Genomic DNA, 11,626 nt, shown 5'->3' with positions numbered 1-11,626 from the left:
CAAGATCATCTGCACTTAGACAATCAGACACCAGCCAGTAATGGAAGTGAGACTGTTTGGATCCATCATCATTACTGCAGGTATAAACAGAATCTGAAGGAATTTTTCTCTCCAGACATCTTTTAGGTTCTATCTCTGCATAAATAAATGTAAGGGACTGTTGGAAGTTATCGCTCGTGGTGGCCATCTGTCCAGTTGATTATTTAAAACCATATTAAAATCTCCTCCAATTAAAATAAAAGCATCAGGAAATTTGTTTAGACCACAAATTCTATTGTTTTCAATCAAAGAAAGGAGCTGGACGTTTTCAGGTTTGGAGTTGTAACCGTATGTGTTAATAAAGATCTTACTGTGAATGGATATTATCATAAATACATAATGACCCTGACTGTCACATTTGCTCTGTAGAATGTCACCTTCAAATTTGTCTTTAACTGTAAGTATCCCAGCTGAATGCTGGCTACCATGTGATGGGTACATATACTGCTGACAAAAATGAAAGGAACACTTTTTTATTGGGCCTGGCATGAATTGAATTAAACCTGTCTGATAATTTCCTGGTTGGTTCAGCAGCTGAGGGCCTCGTTAATCAATTTCAGCTGTATTGGTGTTCATGAATTAACAACAGGTGCACTTCAGTGGCAACAATTAGAAAACCCTCAAACAGGACTGGTGTTACATGTGGAGGTCATTTCAAGTTTCTCCCTCTTGATCTTTTTTGGCTGGTTTTCCACTCGTGCTGATTTTGGCTTGATGATTATCTCTCTAACGGGGGGAGGGGCTTGAATGGCCAATAGGAGCTCAGTTGTCTGGTGGTAACTCCCATAGACATTGATAGACGCTCCTCCGTGCTCCTCCTCGTGTCCGTTCTTCGTCATGATATTTGAGCTCCAACTGTTTTTTCATTTGTTTAATCTGGATCTAACTAATGTAGGAATCGTTCTGCATTCATTCTCCTCGGTTTGGGATGTTATTTTTGTTATTAGCCGCTCTAAACGAGCCGAGGCGACATTTTCGCGCCATTTTTCCTTCTTGTTTGCGTTGACTTTTCTTTCTTTTCTTCTTTTTTATCTCATCATTTTAGCCTCACTGTGTTTGAATGTCTTATCATGGCTACAAAATGGGATTTCCATCCTTCTCTCCTCTAACCGCTAATTCTGTCGCTTCCCTAAACAAACACATCACGTGTGTCCTATGGGGTACGTTTGATTTGTTCTCCGGGGACGCTCAGTTCATTCACAGTCAAGGAGGAATATTTTTCTGCAAGTTGGAGGCTGGTTCTTTTGTTGGCTAGTTTGCAACCAGACAAAAACCCAATAAATGATTGATCCAGTTTCTGANTCAGTTCATCAGGAGATCCAAGAGTTCCTGAAGTCAGAGAAAAAATCACGGAAGGAACTCTCAGAGATCCACTGCTCAGCTCTGGCCTACACTCTGCAGATGTCAGAGGAGGTTCTGGATCAGCTGTACCTGAACCAGTACAACATATCATCAGATGAGGGTATACGGAGACTGATCCCAGCTGTGAGGAACTGCAGAAAGTTCAGGTGAGTCCAGAAGTGATTGTGATGATAAATCAGATCAGTGTTCAGATCTTCAACATTCATCTTCTAGCATTTGTGGTCACACATTTCAATCTAACACCAGCATTAGAAGAATCAACACAAAGCAGCATTTAGATTTGATTTCTGGAATCCAGTCCAACTCTCCAGACCTTCCTGATTCTGTCAAAAAGCTAACTGCCCCTAAACCTTCTCACTGATGGCTCCACTCAGAGCTGCAGCTAGAGACTACTGTAGTGATCATCTATTCTGTTCAGTTTCCATTGAGACTTCTGTCTAATCAGATTACAAAGAATGAAAGGTTTGAAAATGATTGGAAATCAAAAGATGAAAGAACAAAATCAGTTTGTTTTTCACACATAAATGATCTTTATAGCTAAAGAACAAAGAAGGATCATATTTATCGAGCTAAATCGAGGACAATATTATTAGAAACTAAATAAATCAAATTGAATAAAATATTGGTGTTTGCTAAAAATTTTTTTATAAATGTCCAAAACTTTTTGCTATTCGAAAATAAACTTAGTTATTTTCAGTTTCAAATGTTCTGTTTTAGGTTTCAAAACTCAAAATTTAAATTTCAAAACTTATTTTTCAATTTCAATTCTTTTTTTTTTTTCATTTACGAATCTGAAAGTTTCAGTTACAAAACCTGTGGCCCCCTTGTGGTGTGTTGGGGCGGGGCTAACACGAGGACCAATCAGAATCGATGAGGTGGTAACTTCAGTCCCGGTGCGTTCACTGACTGAGAACTGTAATAATTCCTGTCAGAAAATGTCTGTTTAGTCTGAACTGTCATAGTCTGAAGTTGTCCCAAGACGGGTGTTAAAATCAGAGTTTTATCGTACAAACGGCGCGTCCAAAACCCAAACGCATCTATTTTATGACTGTAATGTTGTTAATAATTTTTGGGGTGATTTATATACATGGCTTTCAACTAAAAATACAATTTCATTAGTCACATATCCTAATATACAGTTTGGTTGTATTGACAAAGAAAAGAAAGTTCAATTTTTGTTCAACAATTTAGCGGTAGCAGCTGCTCTGGTCCTGAACTGTCATCTTTTTCTGATTTTCATCGAGACAACCATTTAAAAAGGTCTCCTTATTCCCCCTCTGGGGTTAATGCGGGACAACCTTCAGACTCAGGTGGTCTTCAGACTGAAGGGGGGGTGCAGGTGTTTGGCTCCGACGTTAGGGAGCTCTGATGGGAACAACCATCACCTCCACATCCAGGAGGAGAGGGGGAGACGGGGCCGATTGATTCTGTGGAGGTCCTCCTCAACTCAGCCCCCCCAAAACACAGTCAGGAGTGATCAGTAACTCCTGCTACCGGGCCGGAAAAACCACAAATGTAAAATGTTTACTGGTCCTGCGCAGTTTTAACATCATGTTCTGTAGAACGTTTTCTACGCCTGTATTTAACTCAATAAGACGGAGCTTTGAACGGGTTAGAACGGCGTTTTGGACGCGCGGTTTATACGCCATAAAACTCTGTTTTTAGACCGTCTTGGGACAACTTCAGACTATGATAGGGCAGACAAAGCAGGTATTTCCTGACAGGAATTATTACAGTTTTAGGAGTCAGTGAACGCACCGGGACTGAAGTTACCACCCTCATCGATTCTGATTGGTCACGCCACAACGGGGCCAAAAGATTTGTAACTGAAACTTTCAGATTTGAAAACAAAAAAAAGAGTTGAAAGTAGCGATGAACAATATTGACTTTTTACAACCGATATCTGATATTTTCCAGCCTCTTGCAGCCGATACCGATATTGATACCGATAATCAAAAAAATTTTTTCAACTTGATAAAAGAATATCTGCAAGTACAAAGTCAGAGTGCATGGCTCTTATGTATTCCAACAAATGTGCAGAAGTTGTTTTACCTCCAAATGAATTGAACAACAGGTAGAACAAACACTATTAGCTTTTCAGTCTGCTGTACATCTGTAAATAGAGAAAGTGCATTTCAATGGTCAGAACAAATGTTAAGACTTTAACTTAAATAGCAATGTAACAAGGACATTTTTCAATACCAATAATGTCCAATATAATAACATGCAAAGAAATAGTTGAATCTGAAAGTGCTAAAATGACTGCTTTGTGTAGAATCTTCTGCAGCGGATCTCTCCCTGGCTGCACGTGAGCCTTCTCCTGAGCTCTCTGGAACAGACATCTCCTCTTAATATTACACACAGCCCAGTAATAAAAGAGACTTTGGACAACTCCTCACTGTTCCGGTAGCCATCATGTCCGTCACTCAAGAAGCGCACTGGCCAGGATGTTCCGCCGTTATTTATACGGCAGCAGAACCTGGAAAAAAAATAGAAAAAGAAAAAAAGTGTGCATGTCTGTCTGTTTGTGTGTCTCTGTGCTCGCGCGCACGTGTGTGTGCATGTTGTGATTGTATGTTTATTTTCATCTCTACAATCTGTTGAGACACAAAAACATGATCACATTTGTCATTCGCTGCGCTTTCTTGTGAAAAATTTGTTATATTTTGAAAATAAACCAGATTTTCTCATGCATCTTGATGTAACTTCCTGCCAGAATTAACACAGAACTCTCGCGGCTCGTGCACAAAATAGAACAGACACCGAAACAATCCGCTGCAGCGCGTGGGCCCTCCACGGAGGACCGCGCCTGGTGTGAACGATGCCATAGGTTAACATGGCGGTGAATAGAGGCGGCCTCCGTTCTGCGTCCAGTGTGAACCCGGCCAGAGGCTGAAACTTTTGTGTGAGCAGAGAAGCGGTAACACAAGTAAATATGAGTGGTGAGAGAGGAAGCGTCACAGTTTAACCCTTTAATTATCGGACCATTTTATCTGAGAATTTTTTTATATCGGAATTATCGGAATGATGTCATAATGTCCAATATCAGACGATATTTATTGGTAACCGATATTATCGTGCAGCACTAGCTGAAAGTAAAAAAAGTTTTTAAACTGAAAAATAAGATTTGAAATTGAAATTTTGAGTTTTGAATCCTAAAAACAGAATATTTGAAGCTGATAATATCTAAGTTTATTTTCAAATAACAAATGTTTTGGACATTTATATTTTTTCAATTTAATTAATTTGGGTTTCAAATAATACCGGCACCGATTTAGCTCCTTGAATTGTCTCTGTACATGAAATGTGCTATAAAAATAAACTTGCCTTGCCTTGCCTTCATACATATTTGTCCAAATGAAATCCAGAACCTTCTGAATGTTTGAACACAAAGCAGACGGTCCAGAATGAGAGGATATCTTCATTTCCACATGTCAGTCATTCTAGAAGCACATTTCTAGAATGCTCTTTCTTCTGTTCATCATCTTCTTTCTAGAGAAATCATTGATCTGTGAATGAAACCGTTTGAGAACTCAAAGAAGAAATGGAAGCAGAAACTGATTATGTCTTCTGATCCTTTTGGTTCCTTTAGTTCAGTCAATCATCTGTCATCATCTGCATTCATACAGTCTCTGTTGAAGATCTGAGTGCAACACACAGAAAATCAGGAAATCTGTCTGAAATCTGCTTTTTCATCAGCTTGCATTGATTTGTTGATCCAGTTCCATTGAAAGGACTCATGTTTTAGACGTCTTTCTTCTCTTTTTCTGGATTCTTATTTCTCTGATGCTTCTAGAAACATCTCAGAGTGTGAGTACAAATTCACCAGAAAATCTTCTGGATCGATCCAGGCTTTAGGAATCTGAAAATCCAGTTTCTGGTGTTGTAAAACCGTAGCGTGCAGTTTTAGTTGTTTTTAATGACGGCGTCGGGCGACAGCCCGAACGACCTGAACCTGAACCCACTGCTGCTCCTTCAGAGTCCATGAGACTTTGGAGGCTGCAGCTCCTCACACATCTCACAGTTTGGGTTCAAACTGAGCAGCTGCACGACTTTCTGAAACAGAACAGAGATGAAACACGTGCACACAGGAGCAGAAAGCGCTCACCATGCTCAGAATAGTCCAGGAGGAATGTGGGATACGTGCGTGGAGATGTATTATTCCAGTTGTTGATGGATCTGTCAGCACAGAGAGCTGCATGTTAGTCAGTCACTGCACTCATGTTCACACCAATGCTGCAGCTGATCCTGAAGGAGACGTTGTCATGGAAACAGCTTCCTCATGGCTGGAAGAAGCTGATCTTCAGGATCAGACAGGAGAAGATGCAGATGTTCTTCTAGAAAATGAACAGATGGAAAGAGAAAAGTGGATCAGAAGCAACATTTCAAACTGTCAACATTCATCATCATGATGGTCAGAGTGACAGCAGTCAGTCTCTGTGATCCAGATGTTCTACTGTCAACTTTGTGGTCCAGACCTCAGATCACTGACAGACTGAGGACAGCATGAAGCTCCATGGAGCTCCACCTTCTCTCCTCCAGCTGCAGATGAAAGCAACACAAAGATGAAGGTCTGAGAGAGACTGATGAGGAGGACTGTTTCATGATGAAGATGAAGCTCTGATGAAGAGACAAATGTCCAACTGGAACTTCATCACAGCCTCAATTCATCATCACCTGTTTCTGTCTTTCTGTCTCTTCACAGACTTCCAGAAGGATCTGGACTCTCAGAGACTGACTATGAAATTGTGGCCTCAGCTCTGAAGTCCAACCCGTCCCACCTGACAGAACTGGACCTGAGCCATAATTACATCCAGGATTCATCCGTGAAGGTTCTGTGTTCTGGACTGGAGAGTCCAAACTGCAGACTGCAGACTCTGAGGTCAGAATATTGAAGCTGCTGGTTGGTTCATTTCTACATTTGTAGTTCTTCACTGAAGCTGAAAGGTTTGGATTCAAAGAGTTTCTGGATTTTCCAGAACTTGAATCATTTGGTTTTTTTCATTGTCATTCAGCCGTTTCTCTATTTCCGACCTGTTCTTGCTGTGAAAGGGTTTTTTTCTTTGTCCAGTGAGACTTGATGAATTTAGAAAAGAAGACATTGAATTTCTGTGGTTTTCAGGGCTGCCACGATTAGTCGATTAGTCACGACTACGTCAACGCATCGATTTGAGTTTGTTTTCTCTTGTTGATCTCAAACTACATTGTGTGCTTTCTAACGCCGGGTCTGCTTTTCTCTGTGACACACGTGCACAGTAGTGCTATTCAGTGGTGATGTCACAGGACGGTCTAGGAAGGTTCCAGGTATTAGAATAACACGCTAACAGAGCTTGAATATGTGGAAACTTCAGAAAAATCACAGGAAGAAGTGTCCAATGTCATTTCTGCAAGACAGAACTTGTGTTCCAACTCTTAAAATAATCCTTTGTGGCAGCACTAGTTGTTTTGTGCTGTGATTGTGGAGTTGGTAACAGTTGTGGTTGAAGCTAACAGCTCCAACAGGAAGTGAAGTGTCTCTGATGATGTTCTGTTGAGCAGCTGGAGCTGTGGAGGTTTTCCAGAGTGGACAGAGGACAGTCAACAGTCTTTTGGGTGGTGTTGGAGTGAGACTCAATGCAGGAAAAACAATCACTATACGGAGGAAAGACCAGAGACGAGTCAAGAGTAGTTTAGTGGAAGTGTATCAGTGGAATAAAGAACCACCAGGTCAAAAACAAGACAATAAATCACTTTTTTAAGAGCAACCATTGACTGTATAAGAGAACTGGACTGAGCTAGTGTGACATCACCCATAGAAAAAGGTTTACTTCCAGCTCCAACCAAATGAAGTCAGTTCAGTCTCCATGTTTCACATACAGACTCCTCCATCTGGAGCCAGGTTGTTTCTATTTCATGACCGACTTTCTGCTTCTGTACAATTATCAGCATGAAGCTCAATGAGCCATTGTTCTGGGATATTGGACTGTATAAAGAACATGGAATTGAACATGTGACAATCAGAGGGTAGTTTGTGTGGACATCTCACATGCACGTATGAATCCTGTGCACGTGTGGTGCCTAAAGCATGTGTGCAGGAACATGGAGGCAGTACGTGCACCTCAGTAATGACTAGAGAATGACAGCATCCTTCCAAATATGATCCATTTACCACACGCATGACAATCACACGTTTATGACGTTCCTTAAAGCGCTCAAACCATCCTCCAGAGAACTGAAAGACACACCTGAGCTCACCTGGAGACGAGGACGTACTCGTCTAGATGGTGGACCCGGAGAACCCCAAAACTCTCAGCCTGTGACTGAGGTGATGGAACTTTGACTGTTGCTTCAGCCTCAACAAATACATTCCATGAAAAAAGAAAAAAGTCACTTTGAGTTTCAGCTTGAGAGCCTGAGNGTCAGGACATTTACTGCTCAGCATCTGCTGAGATCAGGATGACACATTCAGTTATTTTTACTTTCTTTTAATCTGATTTTAATGATTTTAATGCGGCCCTGTTGAACCTACAATTTAACTCCACCCTTCTTCATCAAACATCTCATTGGCTCCTCCCATTCCTCAATAGTGAGAAGATCAGAACCATCTCCTCTGTAGACAGGTGGATCTTTAAGTAAATCCTCTGAATCCTGAAGGATCCAGTGATCCCTGTTGATCCCTGTGAGGATCTGCATTGTTAACAGGTCCATGAACAGAGGGTCTAGTCATCTTCATATTACCCAGAATGCTGTCAGACAACTGCTGTCCTATCTGTTGAACAACAGTTCTCATTTGACTAACAAGCCCCGCCCATCAGTGTCATTTAGAGATGATTGGTTCTCCTTGTGCTGTGGAGGAGTGAAATCAGACATGATCTGGTCATGGATCTATGAAGAATTTAAGACCATTTTGGTGAGAAAATTAGCATCAATGAAATAAAGAGTCAGCTTAGCAAAGAATAACTGACAGAGTTAATGCTTGAGTTCCAAAATATGATATAATATATAATAACAGTAAAAAGAAAAAGTTTAAACAAATGATAAATATCTATTTAAACAGAAATTCATTCTAAATAATCAATCATGACTTTATTTCCTGCCAACAGTTTCTTATAAGGATAAAGTAATATTGTACATTGACTTAGAAATATATTGAGTTCCTGTTAAGATGGAATCATTCTGGAACCAGAAAAACTCTGTAACAATCAAGATGAAACATAAACATTCTACCAGAAGATCATATTCAAATCTAATCATTACTGGAGATCAGGAAGTAAATCTTTATTTAAATAACTTTTTTTTTTCACAGAGGGAAACTCATAAAGGGCTTCACAAAAGTTAAATTAGTCAATAAAACTTTACACATTAATAACAGGAAAAAGATCAAATTTTAAAGGCAGATAGTAACTAAAAAGGTAGAAGAAGGTCAAATAAATTCAAATATCAGCTAAAAGCTTTCCTAAATAGAAACGTCTCCAGCAGATTTTTAAAAGACTCTACAGATCAATCTAATGCTGTGACAACTATGGAAGCGTTTGTGACTCAAAAATCTAAATAAAAGTCAATACTGGAAATGCTATTTCATTTTCAAAATGTACCTGCATTACTTTTCTCTTAAATGAAATTAAAAAGTAAAAAGTTTCAAACAGTTTAATTTATTATGATTCTCAATCCCTGAATAAAATCCAGCTATCTAAAAATAATAATTCCACGGCGTCCAGTACCACGTCTGGTGGTACAGGTGTCGGTAACAGATGTGCTCGGCCTGTCAGATCGGCTCGGGGGCTGGCGCATAGATGACGTGTAAGATTGTGATTGGTCCAGACCATTAGACCACTGTCACGAGGCCGAGCAGATATGCTACCTACACCGGCCGAAAATTGCAGTTCACAAAACCACTTCAAAAAACAGGAGGCGGAGAACTCCTGCACCCTAACCCGGCTCCGGTTCGCGTCCAGTACCACGTCTGATGGTACCGGCTCGTGTCCGGCGCCGCGTCCGGCGCCGCGTCCCGAGAGCTGCGGACCCCCGACGTTCCGAACAGCAAGCGCACCGGGGGACGTTTTAAATGTTCTGGAGGTTTAAGCGTGATCCAGCCCCAGCATAGAGGTCTGTCTGCCGGCATATTCATGGCGTGAGCTCCGCTGGACACGTCGCTGCATCGAGCTGCAGCCAGAGAATGCGGCGGCAGTAACAGACTGTCAAACTATCCACAGTGTATCCCGCTTTTCTCAGTCTTTAATGTTTTAAAAAACAAAAGTTAATTGGAAATGATAAATCTCAGCTTTGAGCTCGCTTTTCCTCCTCTTCCTTCCTTTTTTCCCATTTTCTCTATATAAATCAAGGAGAACGGCATGTAGTTTCCAGACGGGACAAACCAAACCGGAGGAGGAGCTCTGACGTCATCATCATGCGCCCTTGGGACGTTCCAGACCTCCTATATCCGCTTTGAGGATTCCTTTTTCATTTTATTTAAGAGACAATACTGCATATACATTGTGAAAAGGAAAAAGCATTTCTGTTAATCCATTTTAATTTACAAATTTGATATTTCTGATTGAACTTTGGTACAAATTTACCAAAGAACTTTTTGTAAATGAAATGTCAAATGCCATTTTCTTTATCATTTTAATTAAGTTACAGAAAAAGCAGAGTTGAAGAAGAAAATGAAAAAGCAGTTCTGAGAATTGCTTTTTCATTTCATGTAAGAGACAAGTAATGCAATTACATTTTGAAAAAGAAATAGCATTTCAAATATTGACTTTTATTTTTATTTTTGAGTTACAGACACTTCCATAGACAACAGGAGAACGTTCCAGAGTTGTGAGGTGACTGTCTGAAAGTCAAGATCACCCCTGGTTTTAAAACCAGTTTTTGGAACGGTTTAAAGGTTCAAAGCTTCAGATGTGAAGGAGCGATCAGGAGTGTAGGGCTGTAGAAGGTCAGAGAGGAAGCTCGGGGTCTGTCCATGCAAAGTTCTAGAAACTCAAGTTCAAATCTATTCTAAAAGTCAATGTAACCCTTTGGGGGTTCGGGGGTGAGGGTGGGGGTTGTCTGAGATGTTTGGTGTTTGTCTGAGAAAAGTACGTATTGAGGAGTTTAATATCTGTAATCCTAATTCATGGATTTCACCTTCAAGAGTTATTTTTAGAACGTTAACTCCTACAAGAAACGAGGAAAAAGAGTTTGACTTCCTGTTTGTTTCCCTGACAGACAGGAAGTTCAGTTGTTTTCTGCACAGTGATCCGATTTCTGATCACAAAGTCTCATTTATTGATGGAGCTCTGATGGGAATGTTGACCATCAGTACATCCAATCACATTTGAGAACCCTAAAATGAAAATGTAAAAATATGTTTCTGAGGTTCTAAACAATGTTGACCTCGAACGAACCTTCAAAAACCACCATAGTTCAGCCGTGGTACCTGCAGAGTCAAGATGTGGTTGTCAAATGATTTCCTAACATCTGGATCATTTTGTTTCAGAGGGAATAAGAAAGAAATATGAACAAAAATAATAAAGAAGACAAATAAAATAAATGTACATCTGTACGTAGATATTTCAACCTTAAGAGAGTCAATATTTGATTGGAAAATACAAAAATCAAAGAGATTAATATTCACACATCTGTGAATGATGACATTCTAATTCATGTTAATCATGAATAGATATTATTGTACCTAAACATAGAATTGACGACACTTTAAATCCATTTATGTGAAGCAGAAAGATTTAAATAAAGTGATTGAAAAAAGATTAAAGGAAGAAAAGTTTCCAAATTGTAGCCAAATAACATTAAATAGATATCTTTATTTGTGACAGTCACAGGTACAATGACATTAAAAGTCAGTGCAACACTCATACTTTAAAACAACACATGGTAAAAACTCACCACTAAAATGATAAATAACACATAAAATATATAAAAAGTGCTAAACTGGTAACTAAAACCAGGAAATGAAAACAGTTTTTGGTAAATGAAAAACCAGGATACTCAATAGGTGTTAAAATCATTAAAACCAAAGAGAACTAATAATAATAATAATAAATATAAAGAAAACATCCCTGTGTCCCAGTTTACAGGAGGAGCTCCAGGTTTAATGTTTCTAACCATGTTAACAGGTTTATTACAGTGTGGTAGAAACTGTTCTGGAGTCTTTGTGTCTTTACTCTGCTTGACCTGCAGCGTCTGTCTGAAGGCAAGGCAAGGCAAGGCAAGTTTATTTGTATAGCACATTTCATGTACAGAG

The 11,626-nt window shown here is 39.7% G+C and overlaps 1 protein-coding gene across 1 annotated transcript in view; it reads left to right on the top strand.

Annotated features, from left to right (window-relative positions):
- LOC112141515 overlaps positions 1-453 on the top strand; it is a 5,426-nt gene extending 4,973 nt beyond the window's left edge. Inside the window, exon 7 of the mRNA XM_036216697.1 lies at positions 409-453. Coding sequence (XP_036072590.1) covers positions 409-453 — 45 coding nt within the window. The remainder of the gene's footprint in view (positions 1-408) is intronic.
- Positions 454-11,626: the final 11,173 nt, after the last annotated feature.

The sequence above is a fragment of the Oryzias melastigma genome, linkage group LG18 (genome assembly GCF_002922805.2).
Source record: "Oryzias melastigma strain HK-1 linkage group LG18, ASM292280v2, whole genome shotgun sequence".
NCBI classification, from domain to species: Eukaryota; Metazoa; Chordata; class Actinopteri; order Beloniformes; family Adrianichthyidae; genus Oryzias; species Oryzias melastigma.
This window is presented reverse-complemented; position numbering and strand designations above follow the sequence as displayed.